General features: G+C 38.3%; 2 protein-coding genes across 3 annotated transcripts in view; one reads left to right on the forward strand and one right to left on the reverse strand.

Moving 5' to 3' along the window:
• LOC126377253 (uncharacterized) overlaps nucleotides 1-18,482 on the reverse strand; it is a 215,036-nt gene that overhangs the window by 81,874 nt on the left and 114,680 nt on the right. The window lies entirely within an intron of this gene.
• Nucleotides 250-18,482, forward strand: part of LOC126377052 (zinc finger protein on ecdysone puffs) — a 78,744-nt gene continuing 60,511 nt past the window's right edge. Inside the window, exons 1-12 of one of the 2 annotated variants that reach the window (XR_007567783.1) lie at nucleotides 250-359; nucleotides 621-925; nucleotides 1,328-1,488; nucleotides 2,459-2,717; nucleotides 3,751-3,950; nucleotides 5,921-5,988; nucleotides 6,959-7,083; nucleotides 7,749-7,912; nucleotides 9,225-9,393; nucleotides 9,763-9,913; nucleotides 10,344-10,457; nucleotides 15,124-15,581. Coding sequence is in view for 1 of the 2 variants with exons in the window: in XM_050024678.1 (XP_049880635.1) it covers nucleotides 638-925; nucleotides 1,328-1,488; nucleotides 2,459-2,717; nucleotides 3,751-3,950; nucleotides 5,921-5,988; nucleotides 6,959-7,083; nucleotides 7,749-7,912; nucleotides 9,225-9,393; nucleotides 9,763-9,913; nucleotides 10,344-10,457; nucleotides 15,124-15,230 (1,806 nt within the window). In the remaining variant the exon portion in view is untranslated. Of the gene's footprint in view, nucleotides 360-620; nucleotides 926-1,327; nucleotides 1,489-2,458; nucleotides 2,718-3,750; nucleotides 3,951-5,920; nucleotides 5,989-6,958; nucleotides 7,084-7,748; nucleotides 7,913-9,224; nucleotides 9,394-9,762; nucleotides 9,914-10,343; nucleotides 10,458-15,123; nucleotides 17,425-18,482 lie in introns of those variants that run through there. The other variant, XM_050024678.1, reaches the window with a different exon arrangement.

The raw sequence follows: 18,482 nt of genomic DNA on the forward strand, positions 1-18,482 counted from the left end.
ACTGAATCTTAAGAGTGTGCGAGCTACGGTTTTCAATCATTTACTATATTATTTACAGTTTCTAAGAAACCGAAGTTTCCCCGTGTGCGACGACGACGCGTTACTACGGGGACTACGTTAAGGAACCTTTTAGTTGCGAAACCGACATACACTTCGCCCACTATTACTTTTGTCTATGAATGAATAGTCTATGATACACGCATACCGGCCGGGCCGGCCATTTTGTTTTGTTTGACATTACTAGTCGCTGGCCGCTGGGTAGCTGTACGTTGTGTATACCGTTTTCCGAAATTATTCTATTTTTCCACGAACGTATTAGTTCATTAATTTTTATTTTCATCGTTTTGGTCACCTGTGCGGTAAGTAATACGTTTAAATGTTTTAAATTATTTCTTTGTCAGTTTTCCCCCCGGTGAAAGGTACAACGTAGGTACCTAATCAATCATCTATTCTTGTCCTGGTTTACTCTGTAATTAGTTATTCATTACCTATATTATTATTACCAAAATAGTTATTAATTATATACTACTGGTTCGGCGATATAAACATGTAATTGTTTTATAGGCATAAGTAATAGAAGTGACGACGTAATATTCATCTTAGTTCATTGAACTCTGCAGATCGATATTTCAATAACATGGCGAACCGACGACCCCAGCAAAATAACGGGCGGCGCATTGACCGGCCGAAGACCTTCGGGCGCAGCGGAGTGTCGCCTTGGCAGGGCGCGGGCCCGGGCGGAGGCCTACCTAACCTCCTACCTCTCGGCGGAGGCTCCACGGAGGCTACGCTAGCCCTCGCTAGCAACATCATCAACTTACTGCAACCGCGACAAAACCCTGTCCCGTCTCTCCTCGACATGCCTATCAGGCGCGACTTTGGGCCCAATATGGGTCGGTTTGACCGTGGTTACGGTCCTAACCGGGTAAGTACATTTAATGAGACACAAATAATTTAAGAGAAGCACTCATAAATGTTTTCAAGTCCCTTTTTCTCATTGAATTAGCTTCCATAATACAAACCTTCATTGTTTGTAATGTAACATTTCTTTCCCAGTAACTTGGAAATATTTTCAAGACAATCAAGCAGTGCTTTTTGCTCTAAGTCATGCATGTACATTTTTATGATGTTTACAGAAAAAGTTTCTTTTGGCGCACGTAAATAGTTACATGCACCAAAACTCTTCATTTTTCCAAAGCAAGCTGCCACCAGAGACCCCCATGTAATGCCACATGTTTCAGTATACTTCAATCTTAAGTTTCAGCAGCCCAAATGTTATGGCCCACTGTTTTCGTACTAATTTTGTATTCTGATGAATTCCCTTTAGATGGGCAATCAAAATTTCCGGCGTACGGGCAATTACAATCGCTCTGGTGAGCGCATCAACAACAATCGTAAGCCGTTCAGGCCCAATGATGGGCAAAGGCAACAAAACAAGAGCTCCCCGAAAAAGGATGCCGATTCTAAGGCTAAGCCTGTCAAGGAGAGGTAAGGACAGCTTCCTTCCGGTGGCAACACCGTATTTCTGCGGTCACAGCTATGGCCACACTTTTATGTTATCTTTGTTATGCATGGAGAGATACTCTGTGCATATCTTACTTCACAAGATCAAAGGTTTAGCCTAATTGGCATTATCTTCACCTCTAAAGGAGGTGTGAAATTTTCGCTGCGTTCTTTGGTGAGGAAGAGGTATCTCTTACGGTTACAGTATGGTTTTAAGTCTTCACCACCGACAGGGTAACTGTCTGTGCTATGAATTTTGTTGTTCATTATCTTTGCTGGTTTTCTGTGTTCACAATTTGAACATGAAAAAATCAGTACAGATAACATTACGTTTATTCATCCATCTCAATGTCACCTAAATAAAATTGGCGCGTGAAACAGGCGTAATACATGAATGTACAAATAAAAACATAACCCTTCTTTTTGCTTCGCTGCAGTTCTTTCAGGACCTAGCAACAGATTAAACAGGATTTTACACCAAAAAAGTTTCAAGCCCTAATTTTATAAAACATAATTAGTTATCTTGTACATTTTTGTCAGTATTCAATAAACCCTTCACTACAAATTAGGAAGTAAGATTGTTGGAATTACATTTCTGCAATAATAATAATAGTAATATTTTATGACCTCTCATGTGAATAATCTGAACTATTTGTTGATAGAAAGAAGCAAACATGTATTTGAACACTAGACAGTTTTTTTAATTTAATAAATGTATCTCATTATTCCATCCTAATACTGACTTAAATTACAAAAAAAAACTAAGACTGAACAGAAAAATAAAAATAAAAACTGGTTTTTTATTACACATACTTATAGAATAGCTGAATTTTATTTTAATTTATGTCACCATTTCTTTTTATGTGCTACTTTTTTAGTACCTACAATACAATGTGTAATAAAAAACTGTTATAATTTACACAAGCATAAATCTAACCAGTTAGTTATATCACAGCGAACAAGCTGAGAAAGACCAAGATGGCAAGGACCAATCTGAGAAGAAAGACGAGACCACCGAAGAGAAGAAGGAAGGGCCGAAGACACGATATGATGACATCAACTCTCAGCTGCTGAAGTGTCACATTTGCAACAAGAGCATGTGGGACGGACGTTCGTTCGAGAACCACCTGAGTGGACGGGCCCATGCCATTATGATGCAGAAGACTGCTGAGAGCTATGCCCTGACGGCTGATACCATGAGGCAAGAGTTTAAGGTCAGTTGCTCATTGTTCTGAATTTTATAAAACTACTGATTTGATAAATAGAATATTGGCCGATTTATTATAATAGTTTGATGGTATTTCCAAGCAGTCGGTCACACTTGCACAAAAATCTTATCAACCGTAAACTGTTGATTGATTCATAGGTTTATGTCATAAATATTCCCACTCATTTTATATAAAAAGTTTCAGATACTTATATTAAATAGTTTCAGATTATCCATTAGTTTTGGTTATGGATATTAGTTATAAAAAGTAAAATGAAAATAGGTAAATAATTTGACTTTATTCATGAGTCGTAATGTAATAATTGGACCCTTTCAAAATTGAAATTAAATATGACCATGTCATGAAATGTTCGAACACATCATGAAATAATCAATTCTAAGATCTCCCTGTAAAATACACATTGCGTCATGGAAAAAGATTAAACTTACCTATATCTAGACTGGTCCTACTTCTAGCCCATATGTGATATCAATCAAAATTTATAATAAACTGCCTAACATATTAAATGAAGGAAAAAGTGACAAAATCTTGATTAAAAAAATAAAAGAACTTCTAATTAATAAATGTTACTACAGCACTAGTGAATACCTTAATGATACTGATGTTACTATTTGAAAAGCTTCCTTCTCTCTTTTAAACTTCTATTTTGTTGTGCCCACTAGGGTCTATGATGTGAAACTCATATGTAACTTACAAACTTGTACACCATCATTGTATGCAGGAGTATGGAGGAGAGATTGGGTGCCTCTTGGCAGATCCAGTGTCCGTAGCGGCAAGGCTTGTATATAAATACTGTACTCTCTCGTAGGAATAACAATCCCTGAACAGCATGGTGTAGTGCTGTAATGGTGTTCTTTTGTAAATTGATCATATGATCATCATTAAACGCTCTAAACTATGAGGCTGGCATAACCACCAAGAGTGGCACAAGCCTCGAAAAAATTAGATAAAAAAAAAATAGTATGCAAATAAAGAATATTGAATATTAAGATCTGGCCACGACACATGCACCCGACAGATCCGCGAAATGAAGCGGTCCCGCAAGACTGGCATGCAGCCGACGCGCGACTTCTACTGCGCGATGTGCGACATGTACGCGGCCGACGGGGCGGCGCACCGCACCACCGTGGGGCACCGCAAACTCAAGAAGTACCTGCACCCCTCCTGCACCTGCTGCCACAAGGAGATGCCCACCAGGATCGAGCTGGACGAGCACAGGTGAGACACGCCAACTTTTACCATATAATTGGGTAGTTTCCTAGGTCAAAGACATTCAGGTCCCCGATACCGACCCCGCCGGCGTGGTCGACGATTTCCCTCATTCAGCGCTTATCGCTATCGACCCACTAGGGTCGATTAATTCTTTCAAATATTTTTCCTCTCAGACGACGCCCTGAGCCGAGGTTCGCGCCCAACTGGGCACCCTCAGGCCTGTTGTCTTAAACGTTGTACCGGGTGAGAGCCTTCAGCGCTCCCCATTTGTCCGGCCAAGTAGTTAATGCCATCTGCGGCAAATCTACAATAAGTCACGTCAAAAAAAAAAAAAATAGGTCAAAGATAAATTATGAAATTCTTATTACTAAGTAAAGACAGATCTAAAGTTGACAAAAAACATTTATTTCTATTTAACATGTCTATATTTTTTTATAAAGTAAATAAAAAGAATAAAATAATAATAAAGTAAAAAAGTAAACAAAATAAATAGTAAAGTATAATGTATTAAAGTGCGACTTTTTGTCACGTTTTTCTATGACGTCACAGGTTGCTTTTTCATAGAATGCCAAGTAATTTCGTGTTTTGACGTTTTGTAAAAAGTAACTGATTTGACTAGTTGGACACTAGCCTATTAAGAAAAAACTCGCCAAACTTCTCGATTGATTTTTGTTTTTTTAGCTGCTTAGGTGAGTGCTTTTGTGAGTTTCCATAAACTGGGTAGGTACTATAAAATAATAATAATTATTATCTTTATTGCACAAAAAAAGTGTTTACATAGAATCACTTACAACTAGAATTATGTGCTCATACAAAGTAATAATAATTAAAAATTGGACAGGGGTCCCCAAACTAGGCGGGGGTGCCTGTATAAAAACAACAATAATTTAAAATAGCAAAAGTGTCATCTCTTTACGATAAGTTTAAATCTACATGCAAGTTCTGTAGACTTGTCGGTCTAAAGTAATATTAGTACTCAATATTCTAGATAGATGACGCCGGCGTCGGCTTACTGACGATACATAGATCGAAATAATTTCGCATGGATAAGGACGCAGTGGTGTAATGGTTAACAAGCTCGTCCCGAGCTGCGTCGTCAAGAGCTGCGGGTTCAAGTCCCGTCCGAGTCAGATTTTTTTACAAATACTTTTTTTTTTTACTTTTAGGATGATTAACAGCTGAATAGTATAGTAAATAAAATTATTAGTATCTATATGCTAATTACAAATCTCCACCTATAGGTTTCAATATAGTTTAGTGTCACTGAAACACTGTTTAGTGTCAGTTTGTTTTACCACCTTTTTGAATTTTATGTGTTCTCGCAAATACATTGATTTGCTTTGTCAAATGTGTGGCAGAGTAGGAGACATATCTTAAATCACGTAGCTTAGAATGGCTACTTAAAGGAAGCTCAAGACTTAGCTTGGACAACAAGTTACTTATCTATAAGACAATTCTGAAACCAGTATGGACCTACGGTGTTGAGCTGTGGGGTACTGCAAGTAACTCCAATGTGGAAATACTGCAAAGATACGAAAACAGTTTTCTAAAAAGAATAGCCAAAGCACCTTTGTTTACCAGAATGTCAGAACTTCACAAGTACTTGGGAATTCCAACCATAATGGAGGAAATAAAGAATCATAAAGTCAAATACCGAGGGAGACTGGAGAACCATATCAATCCACTTGCTACTCAACTCCTGCATGTTGGCAACAACAGCAGCAGACTCAAGAGAAAGAACATTCTTTTAACATAAGAGGACAGAAACGGGGGCCATGTAATCACAGGATTGTAAACGCCCACATATCTACACCTTAAAACACCTGCTTATGGTCGAACGACCGATCGCAAGTAGAACGAAATTGGAAAAAAAAAAATGTGTTCTCGCAAATACATTGATTTGCTTTGTCAAATGTGTGGCAGAGTAGGAGACATGATATTTTTTGTCTCACATGTTTTATGGTATTTATTTCCAGGTTGACAGCTGAGCATTTGAGGAACATGCAGGACAAGCAGGAGGTTGTGGCTAAACCGAAACCTGAAGGTGAGATTCATTTTTTTATAAGTTACTGATGATTATGATGTTTATTAAGAAACAAACGGTCCTTTACATGAAAGTGTTACATTATGGCAATTAGCTTAGACCTATAGTTTCCTTAATAACTACATAGTATAAAACAAAGTCGCTTTTTCTGTCCCTATATCCCTATGTACGCTTAAATCTTTAAACCTACGCAACGGATTTTGATGCGGTTTTTTTATTAGATAGAGTGATTCAAGAGGAAGGTATATATGTATAATAACATCCATTAAATAGTGAAGAGATACTGTTATTTTTGAGGTTTTTAATGTGATGTCGTAAATAATTTAATTTTTTCCTCAGCATTGCACCCGAGCGAAACCGGGGCGGGTCGCTAGTTATAAACAGGGTGTTAGTGACATCGTAACGAATACTGAGGGGGATGATTCAAACCATGATTCTGAGTTAATATCAAGTGGAATTTTCTGTCGCAAAATTCATGATTTTGTTCCAGTTTTTTTTAATTATTTTCTATTCTATACTTTTGTGATGAAAAATTCCACTTGATATTAATTCAGAATAATGTGCTGAATCATCCCTCTCAGTATTCGTTAAGATGTCACTTACACCCCGTACAAGTACATACAGGTGGCCATACAAGTAGGTATGAGTGTTAGTGACACTGTAACAAATACTGAGGGGGATGATTCAGACCATGATTTTGAGTCGATATCAAGTGGAAGTTCCTGTCGAAAAATTCATGAGAATTTTAGTGTTTTTTTTTTTTAATTATTTTCAGTTCTATATTTTTGCAACGGATAAATCCACTTAATTCCAACTCAGAATCATGGTCTGAATCATCCATCTGAGTATTCGTTACGATGTCACTAACAGCCTGTATAATTAAAAACAAAAACCACTGCCCTATTTTTCCCTTAAAGTAGCACGGAGCTACAGCGACAAGAGTGTGGTGTAATGGAATGTAATTCCGCAGTGATGGTGATCTCCACACTGACGATGGAGCAGTCTTACCTGCGTGATGAGCGCCAGCGCGGCCGCCGCCGGGACGAACCTGCTGACAAGGACAAGCAGGACGACAACAAAGACGCTGAGAAACAGGTAAAATACCTGTTAGTGACACCGTAACTGCCTCCGTGGTCCAGTGGCAGAACGTTGGGCTCATGATCCGGAGGTCCCGGGTTCGGTAGGGACATATCACAAAAATCACTTGTGATCCCTAGTTTGGTTAGGACATTACAGGCTGATCACCTGATTGTCCAAAAAGTAACATGATCCGTGCTTCGGAAGGCACGTTCAGCCGCTGGTCCCGGTTATTACTTACTGATGTGTAAGTAGTCATTACATGAGCCATGTCAGGGGCCTTTGGTGGCTCAATAGTAACCCTAGTAAAAGGTTCTCTGTCTTCAACGAGTGCAAAACGGCATACTACGAGCCGTCTTAAATGCCCCTTGGTTTACTAGAAACAACGAAATATCAAGCACTACCAAAAGAAACACCTAGACCACGTGGCCAGTCATCCTAATCCTCTTGCTTCTGAGCTTTTAGATCCAACTAATGTTATAAAGCGCTTAAAAAGAAGCCACATTGCGTAATGGAGGTAAGCTACGACGCTGGTCGTTGCTACAGGCACGCCACCTTTCATACGTCAACGCAACTGCTTATAGTCTGTCGACTGATCGTAGTTAAACCAGGAAAAAAAAACTTAGCAGGGGTGAATGCTATAAAAACAAAAATCCTTATTAAAAAAAAAGTATTTTCTCCAGGATGGTGATGAAGTGAAAGTGAAGACAGAAGACCCCGACCAGGAGGGCGTGGAAGTGAAGCAGGAAGAGGAGAAGAAGACAATAGACAAGGAGGGAACTATCCTCGATTACAACGAGGGTGATGACCTCTCCGGAATTACTGCCGAGCAGTTGCCTGTCTACAGGTAAACAAACATCCGGTAGCCCAGGGTTCGAATCCTGGTGACGTACCACAAAAATCACTTTTTTGTCCTCAGTACGATGATCCGTGTTAAGGAAGGAACGTTAAGCAGTTGGTCCCAGTTTAAAACTTACTGATGTAAGTTAGTAGATGAGCCGTGTCAGGGGCCTTTGGTGGCTCAATAATAAACCTGACACCAGGGTTGATGAGGACGGTAATCCACCTCACAACCCACATAGAAGATAGGATAGAATAAAAACGTTGCACCATTAAAGTCGTTAGACCGAATCTAAACCCCTTTCCGAAAGTGAGATGATCCGTGCTTCGGAAGGCACCAGGGTTGATGAGGTTGGTATTCTACCTCACAAACCAAAAAAAAATATATTTACATAACATACATAAACTCACGCCTATTTCCCACCGGGGTAAGCAGAGACTATAGAATTCCATTTGCTTCGATCCTGACACACTTCTCTTGCCTCCTCCACACTCATCAATCGCTTCATACACGCACGCCGGTTCAGAGTAGATCGTATTGAATCCTTTCTAAGGACATCCCAATTTGATCATCGTAAGTCCTTCTCGGTCTTCCTCTGCCAGCCCTACCATCAACTTTCGCTTTATATACCGCTTTTGCAATTCTATTATCCTTCATCCGCTCAACGTGTCCAAACCAACTTAACATTCCCTTCTCAATCCTAGTCACTATATCGTCAAAAATATATTTATTTTTCAAAATTGGCTTACAAAGTTAGCGCTTCAATGAATTTACGACCAAGTTGAGATGCCTTTTGCTTAATAAGCGCTATTATACCATTGATGAATATTTGAATGATAAATAAACGATGCATGCGATTTAAGTCTTCTTGTTATAACTTTTAAATTATAGGCACTTTTAGTCGCTTACTTTTCGTATTTTCTTGTAGTTTTTAATCAGTGCTGTTGATATCATGTAGCCATAATGAAATTAGGTAATAATTTTTGTCATAAATTTTATTCACATAGTATGCTTTTGTGACTTTATTAACTTTATTTAATTGTTTTTATTATTATTTTTTGTTTACTGTTCTCGTTCATATTATTTTATTAAGTAAGTACGGATATATTGTTATTATTATTATTTTTTTGTATAATTTTCGACACAATGTAAAAATTGTTCAGAAATAAATAAACTAAACTAAACTAAGCTTTTTGAACGTCAAAAAATTAAATTACATATTATGTAACTAGCTGTAAAACTACCCACACGATAAGAAGAAGAATATTTTGTTTGGGCAGCCACTGCTTAGGTGTTTATGTTATTGTGTTGTCACCAGCATGGACCGCGGCGTGGGCCGCTCGTTCCTGTCGGACTTCCGCTGCATCCAGTGCAAGCTGTGCCGCAAGCTGCTGGACACCGAGGAGACGGCCGAGGTGCACCTCAAGACGTGGCGGCACCACCAGCTGTTCCTCAGGGTGCTCAATGAGAAGTCTGGTGCGCAACAGGTGAGTTAATATAACATTGCTCGCCATAAAATCAACAAGATATAGCATTAAGAGAATCATCATCGCCAGTCCATTAACGTCCCCACTGCTGGGGCACGGGCCTTCCCTATGGATGGATAGGGAGATCGGGCCTTAAACCACTGCCTGCTAATGCAGCCGGGACCAACGGCTTAACGTGCCTTCCGAAGCACGGAGGAGCTCGAGGTGAAAACTTTTTTGTGGTCATCCATCCTATGACCGGCCTTTGCGAAAGTTGCTTAACTTCAACAATCGCAGACCGAGCGTGTTTACCGCTGCGCCACCGAGCTCCTCTGTATGTTATCCATAATAAATAAATAACTCTCTCTCTCTCTCTTTTTCTCTCCATAGTCAACCGAGCAACAAACATCAGAGAGTAACAACAAGCGGCCGCTGGACTCTGAGGAATCCGGCAACTGGAAGCGCCGCAAGACCGAGGAAGATGGCAACGAAGAACAAGAACACGAGCAGCAGAACGGACATGATGACAACGGTATGCAAGGTTAGTGTGGTGGTCTTTTCATGTACATGATTCAGACCATGATTCTGAGTTGATATCAAGTGGAATTTTCCGTCGCAAAAGTACAGAACTGAAGATAATTTAAAAAAAAACTAAAATTTTATTGACTTTTCATGACTAGCACACAACCACACACTCACACACACACCCACCCCCACACCTATTTTTCAGTAATTGTATAACCTTGCCAATTTCATATATACGTGACCTCCGGGAGTGGGAACCTGGTGACCTGGAACACAGGGTCATATCTCTAGATATCTCTGGCACCACTATCTTTCTGTTATCTCTGGTGCGTGATCTATAAGGCACCAAATTCTCACAGAATGTATTGTTTTATTACAATGGCATTACTTTTTGTAAGAGTAAATAAAGATTTATTTATTTATTTTAAAAGTTTCGTATGTTCCAGAACAATCCCACGAGGACGCTGATGGTGACACTGAGATGCCTCCACCAGAGGAGCTTGAAGACTGGGAGCAGTCCGTTGATGAGATACTGCAAGATGAAAGTGTGGAGATCAAGGGTAATGTACCACTATTAAGGTCTTCGCACATTATAACAACTCCACGCCAACGCGGCAGCAACTCTACTCACACTTTCGATGAGTAGTCAACTAGTTGATCCACCCAATGGTCACTAGTGGACAACGCGGTGTTAACGAGTGGACAACGCGGTGTCAACGAGTTTCCAACAGACAACTCGTCTAACCTCAGTTTTCGGTTAAATTTTGTCCAAAGAAGTCGTGTTGCTTATGAAATGTCGAACTTTACATTCAGTGAACTGGCGATTATAGCTATTACTTATTATTACTTCTTCTATCAACTTTTCTTTCTGCATGATTTTCGAAAAATATCACAGTGTACCGCCAACGTGCACTCCGTCCTTCGATTCTATAGTGAATGATGGCGGGCGGGGGGAAGGCACGGGGCGGACGGGTAGGTGGTTGCCCGTCCCGCGCTCACGCGTCAGTCGCAAACGCATAGTCGTTGCGTGGACAACATGTGGTCGTTCCGTGGACGACGTATGGTCATTGCGTGACAAACGTGTCGGGGTTGACCTTTAGTGTACGATGCGTAGGCCACTCGTTGTACACTACTCTATAATCATTTTTTGAAATTAAACCTTGAACATATGACACAGGGCTTAAATTTCAATGTCTAGCATAGAGTCGAGTCGCCGTTGAGTTGCTATAATGTGCGAAGACCTTTATACAAACCTCAATAACGCGTTGCTCAACGATAACCCCGACACCAGGTTGAGGTTGGTCATCCACCTCAAAACCCACGAATCCCAAGCTCGGGGCTCTAAACGCCTTTGTGCTTGAATCATGTGCAGGGTGTTAGTGACATCGTAATGAAAACTTTGAGGGATGATTCAGACCATGACTCTGTGTTGATATCGACTAAAACTCTCCATCGCAAAAGTATAGAATTGAGAATAATTAAAAAAAAAACTAACAAAAAATCGTAAATTTAACAGTCAGGTGGCTTGATAACTGGTGAAGGTTGCAAACAACTCCATACATGGAGTATTCATTATATTCCTAGCCCCCTCCAGTTGATAGACCAGAGGGAGGCCTGTATTCAGCAGTGTGGTTAAGTTTTTTTTTATTCATCCCTTCACATTTCGTTAGAAAGGTAGTAAGATGGATCACAAGCATCAATATGCATACACTTTGGTACCATGTCACATGAAGTTTTTTGACAAATTGCACTGTAAGTCTCCCTAAATGTCAAATATTTTAGTGCGACAGAGTCCTAAAGTAGGTACATAATGGTGCTAATTCCTGTAAATACCATCTAATTTTATTATAAGTTATATCTGTCATTTTCTTATCCGCCGAAAAGGAAAGGGACGGGTAATCGACAAGCATAAAATTTATGGAACACACGTCAATTTTAAGCACAAATCTAAACCAACCGTCTAAAAATTTTACATCCGTCAATAACCCGACACAGTTAAGTAGACAGAACGTCAAAGGGATTGCATACCAGCGACGTACCTTTTGATTCGCCCGGGTTATTCATTCATTTACTCATTCTTCCTAAAATTAAGAGCTGTGAATCATCCGTCCCTTTCCTTTTAGGCGGATAAGAAAATGACAGATATAACTTAAAATAAAATTAGGCGGTGTCTGCAGGAATCGGGGCCAATATAGGCTGGTTTCCAACTAGTCAAATCAGATACTTCTTACCAAACTTCAAAACACGAAATTACTATGGAATTCGTATGAAAATGGTCACTATGACGTCATAGAATAACGTGACAAAATGTCGCACTTATTCTTACGGATTTCTTGATAAAAATTCATAAATACATAAGTTAAATAGAAAACAAAAATGTTTTTCGTTAGTTTTAGATCTGTCTTTATTTAGTAATCAGAATTACGTAATTTATCTGAACCTAGTACACGATCGAATTGCTTATGACTACATGTTAGGAGGATTGATGTGGTTGAATGCTATCTTCTGGTGACTTGGGTTGGTATTAATAAACTAATCTCAGCTTCGAGACTGCCCTCAAGATCATGTCAATGTGACAGTTCTCATATAAAAACAGGGACTTGAGCATGATCTTGAGGGCAGTCTCAGCTGAGATTAGTTTATTAACACCACCCGGACTGCCGACCCTGGTAGGCCATCTGTAAACTATCTCTGAAACCCGAGACTTCTGATTAAAAGTTTTAACTATAAACTAATCTCAGCTTCGAGACTGCCCTCGAGATCATTTCAATGTGACAGTTCTTATATAAAAACAGGGACTTGAGCATGATCTTGAGGGCAGTCTCAGCTGAGATTAGTTGCAATTATTGGTCAGCAAAAATTTAGTTTCGATCGCCATCGACTCGCAAAGAAGTTTATTAATACCACCCTTGGTCTGCCGACCCTGGCAGGCCGTCTGTAAACTATCCCTGAAACCCGAGACTTCTGATTAAAAGTTTTTAAGAAGCCATTTTATTTTCATAGCTGTACAAGGCTAAAATGGTAAATATGCATGCGAATGGTTACTGACGGAATTTCCATGCTACGTTCCTCAAAAATAATATAGGTGGTGCTGTAGAGATTTAACGTGATAATTACCTATTTTCTCATTACTCGGATACATAATTATTCAAAAATACAATGTAATGGCAGATGCATGTATAAAAGTAATCGTTGCTTGATGTTTGGATCAAATTATGTACAGAATTGTATTGCTACCTATATTGCTTGTGTTATTGTGTAAATATTTATTTCGAAAACTAGTCCATATCATCATTGGCCTTATACGTCTGTTTCAGACGATTTATGACGTCATTGCCTCGAAGAAATGCACTTTCTTTCATGGCTGTCTTTCATAAGGATACAATTTTATTATAATAATACAATTTGTCCCATAATCAGTAACATACGTAACTTCAACCCAATAATATAACCCAATCTTTTAAAAAGCTCATAAAAGAGTGGTTATTTAAGAACATATTTTATGACTTTAATAAATTTCTTTCCTATAATGTATACACTTCGTCACGTCCAACTACGCGACGAAGCTTCGCGTCGTTGCTTCTGTTTATTTTGATCAGAATAATAATGGGTGGGAGATGTAATTGTGCCTGGGTGCAATAAAAAGGATCATCATTTGTACCCAAAAACAAAGATAAAAGATATAATAGAAAGAAACATTTATTATTTAGGACACCACAGACACGGATTACATATATATACATTATAATGACATCACATCAGAAGTCAACGCACACACGAAATATTTTCTATATAGAAACATGGAAAACGAACACAGAAGCTTATACCTAATTTAAATGTGACGTCATGTCGGTTTACCTGTGGTGGATGGTGTCCCGTATAAAAGGTCCTCACTCAGCTTATGCCGCGGCGTGAGTATAGTGAGTATAATATTATCTCTGTCATCCATGAAATTAGAAGGTTAAACGAAGGTAACTCTTCACAGCGCCATCTATATTCTTTTTGATGAATGTAGTCTAGAAAGTCCGTCATTGCATGTTGTGTGTTCATATTTAATCTTATGGTATAATGAATAAATGTTACTTCAAATGCTTTGAGATGATAAGGACGGCGGATACAAACTTAACCTAATTTTAGTTTGACAGCTATTAAACTAGTGCTGTCCTTCACCAACAATAGAAACAAGAAAGAGACATAACTAGTTTTGGTCTTGTCAAATTGTAGATGAAATCGAGATTCCTTCCAAACTTGAATGTAACTAAACATATCGGTACTGATTCCTGTAAACACCATTTAATTTTATTCTAAGTTATACCTGTCATTTTCTTATCCGTAGAAAAAGAAACGGACGGATAATCGACAGGCATAAAACTTATGAAACATTTTAGGCAGAAATTTAAATAACCCTTTCATAATTTTATATTTGCCAATAATACGACAGAATTAAGTTGATAGCACACGTCAAACGGGTTGCATATGAGGTAGACGCCTATTTTATTCGCCCGGGTTATTTTTTCATTTTAATATTAACAGTTGTCAATCATCATTCTCTCCTTTTCGGCGGATAAGAACATGACGGGTATAACTTAAAATAAAATTAGGATGTATCTGCAGGAATCGGGGCCATTGGCGACATTAAAAAAAGCCACACATAAAAGGAAAAAATAATGCAGTAGAATAGGCTTTATTGCTTTTCAGCGATATCTTCCAGTCTTTATTATTTTACTTAAAATATACGCTGACGTTTACTATTATGAGTGTAGGCACTTGTCTTCCCGTTCATGTCGTAAAAACCGACAGAGCTATTGAGTTCTTTATGTGCAGAAGCATAAATGGGCGATGGGCTGATTGCCTGTCAGTCTGCCACCCGTCACACCCCAGATACTTCGTACAAAGAACCTCGTTTTGCAGACACTACACATTGACGTTATCGTACAGGCGCATCTGTGTGTGTGACGTCTGACGCTATACAATTAAGAAAGAAAGAAAAAGTATTTATTCGGCATACTTAACATCTATTTAACATACTTAGGTAATTAAATTACTGCAGTAAAGACTAAAGTAAGACCGAGGGGGTGAAGTAAACCTAGCTCAGCCGCTGGTGGGGAGCGGAGAGTTGCCGTTCTATACGTATTATTCCTTATTCTATGGCGCTGGTTGAGTTGTTTATATAAATGTTTTCTTTCTTTCTATATGTCTTTATTAATATTCCCGTTTCCTCAACAGAAGAGAAGCCCCCGACCCCCGAGCCGGTGGTAGAGCCCCCGCGGCAGGCGCCGCAGACTCGCAGCACCCCGCGCGGCCGCGGCCGCGGGCGTGGCCGGCGGTACTAGGGACCCTATACCACTCACCGGCGAATTTATGGGCTTCTATATATAATTTCCAATATTACATACCTACATAAATTCACGCCTATTTCCCACCGGGGTACGCAGACTAACCTGCATATCATCGCCTTATGGTAAATACCACATAACCAATTTGGTTTTCTACAACAATACCTCGATTTCTTTAAATTTCAACAAAAAATAATTCAACAACATGACATAACATAAGCTCACGACTACATCCCGATTAGAGTAGTCTGATATATCAAGATGAACTAAGCACTCACCTCGCCAAGCTTTCTGTTAGACCAACGTGAGAGTCGTCGGACGACGCTCAGTGGGTAGGCCCGCTACAAGGTGGACCGACGACCTGGTGAAGGTCGCGGGAAGCCGCTGGATGCGGGCAGCGCAGGACCGATCGTCGTGGAGATCCTTGAGGGAGGCCTATGCCCAGCAGTGGGCGTCGTACGGCTGATAATGATGATGATAGCCGTATCGCCGCGCGCCGTCTATTTCGGTCAAGCGAACTGTTAAGTAAAATTCGGACTACAAATTTTACCCTGGATTGAAACTTGTCACACATCCTAATGTGATTTTTCCAAAGGCGCTTAACGTTTCAGAAAGTGCTAAATTTCGAAAAATCATATTCCCAACACGAGTCTTCAAAATCTATCCGTTCGTAACAGTTCAGTTAATGTTAAAATACTAGCTAGGATGTATTACATAAATACCAGGTAGGGGGATCTCCTTAAAAAAACTTGAAGCAAATGTAATTCCATAGTCTGCTTACCCCGGTGGGAATTAGGCTAGCAAAGCGCTTATTTAGCTCTAACACTCTCGGATGAACAAAAAATTCGCCACCTAAATTATGTATGGAAACTTCAGAATTCACCCTTTATATTGTGTTAGTTTTAACTTGTTAGTGCTTATAATAATTAATAGCATCGATTTTTCTATTAAAACTCATAATAAATTGCCGAAAAAACATTATTGTATTACTAATAAATTCTTCTAGAATTACATTATAATAAAATATGTCTGCCTCTCTCTATCTGCCTCTTTAGGGACAGACATACATACAGTTTTTGCTCTCATGCAACTTCGCATAACTAACGAAGGGTTTCTCCAAGCAAGTCCACGTTATATGTCTAAAATGTCCCTTTACTTTTCCTGTCTAATTAAAATGTAGAATAGACGAAAGTTAAAATAAATAGGTACTCCTTTGTAGTACCAGTTACCAATGGTAAAAACTATAAATTTCTCTAAATTGCGCACATTATGTAAACTAGTAATAATGTAGCTAGAGCATTAAAATTGACGAATTTTAAGGAGTAGAATGGATTTCATAAACTTTTTTAATACACACTAATTTGAAATTACTTTTCATACAAATATCGAAACACATTTTCGTTTTTCAAAACACGAGTCTAATTATATTTAATTTGGAATAGTACACATACCCATTGTAAAATTTCATTTATTTTTTATTCATAGTTTACATTATTAATATTTTTCTGGCATGATCACTCAGGGTGTTCAAAGCCTCTCAAAGAATATTTGAAAAAAGGAACCTATTACAAAAATATGAAAATAGATAATGGCTTATATTGTTATGTATAGTCCATTCTAGCCTTCTTTCAATTACTTATCACTTTATTTGTGTTCTAATTCCATTATTAGTATTGAAAATGTATTTTAAAAATATTGCTTATTAAAAATTATATGTAGTTCATAAGGTGGTCTATTTAGATAGGGTTTCAATGATTATTTTTTGCAAAATTACAAAATGAAAATGATTAGAAATTAAGTTTTCTTTTGTACTGGTGTACATATCTGTATTGTCTTCTTAGATTTTAAGTCCTTAGTATTATATTCATGTAATCTGTATTGGCTTATGCCTATTATGTTAGGAATTTAGAAGTCTTACATGGAACTTAAACATAGCTGGTGTGGAGTAGTTGTATAATACTATATACTTCTGTCTACTATATGGTGTGATGCTATGTTGTGTCTGTCATATAGTCTAAATTACTAAACCAATTTAGATAAACCTTCTAGTATAAGTAGGCAGATTGAACAAGATCTGTGCTTCCCAAAGATTGGGATTTAAGAATTTGCATTTATAAATTACACTGAATTTGGTATGGTATATATAATTTTACTGTTCTGATTACTAATCAATAAAAAATGGTCAATTAAATTGTGTTTTTTATTTCTTATAATACAATATTTATTATATTTTTTACCCAAACTTAAGTTTAGTAGAACTAACCAATATATTGCAAGAATGTTTGTCACCAACTTGTTGCTGACCTGGCCAACCAGATAATATAACCTTTGTTTACTGAAGGACAAACTCGCTAACAGGCAGTTTGACATAAACTCAACTTTCAGTACAGTCATAAACAAGAGAATAAAACTTGAACACCAATATAATAAAAAAAGTGTACAAATACAAAATATACTTTATTGCATCAAAATAAAAATTTTCAAGACTAGGACTCTTTACATGAGATCGAGTTTACTTTTTATTCCCTCTGTGGTCTTGTGGTTAGTGTTGGGGACATTGTCGATTTTTTTTTTGTGAAACTAGCATCTGTTTGGTATGGACATTAGACTTGCCTGAAAAAGAAAGATTATTCAGAGGGTTATTAGCCATAACACACCTCCACCAACCCACAATGTAACTGCGTGGTGGAGTGCACTCCCGTACCCCTTCTTATGGTTAAGGGGAGTCCTGTGGCCAGCAGTGGGACATACATAAGCTGTTGATGTTTTATGTACCTTTAATTGAGACAACATTATACCATTACCAGTACAAACTATGGACTGATTTTTATGTGACAAAAAATTTTTATTAATAACATATGACTTACTTAATAACAAATACTATAAAAACAATATAATTTACTTCTTATTCATTAATTTCAATAACATTTTCGTATCATCGATCTGTGTTTTCTGTCGTTTCTTATGCTTTTGCACGGGTTTCAATTTCGGTTTTTGTACATCCTCTTGTGGTGCCGATTTCTTCTTCACAGCCTTTTTGGAAAGCTCATCGAGAAGCACCTTCCTAGAAGACACATTTGTAACAAGCGGACTCCCACTTGCGGCTACTTCTTTTAATAAAACCTCCTTTTGAAAAGATACCTTCTTGTCAGCATTCAATTTTTTCTTTAAAACCTTGTTTGTAGGGGCGTTAGTATCGGTTTTCTGCTTCTTAGCAATCTTGTTTAGAGCTTTAAACTTGCTTTTGCC

The sequence above is a fragment of the Pectinophora gossypiella genome, chromosome 22 (genome assembly GCF_024362695.1).
Source record: "Pectinophora gossypiella chromosome 22, ilPecGoss1.1, whole genome shotgun sequence".
Lineage (NCBI taxonomy): Eukaryota > Metazoa > Arthropoda > Insecta > Lepidoptera > Gelechiidae > Pectinophora > Pectinophora gossypiella.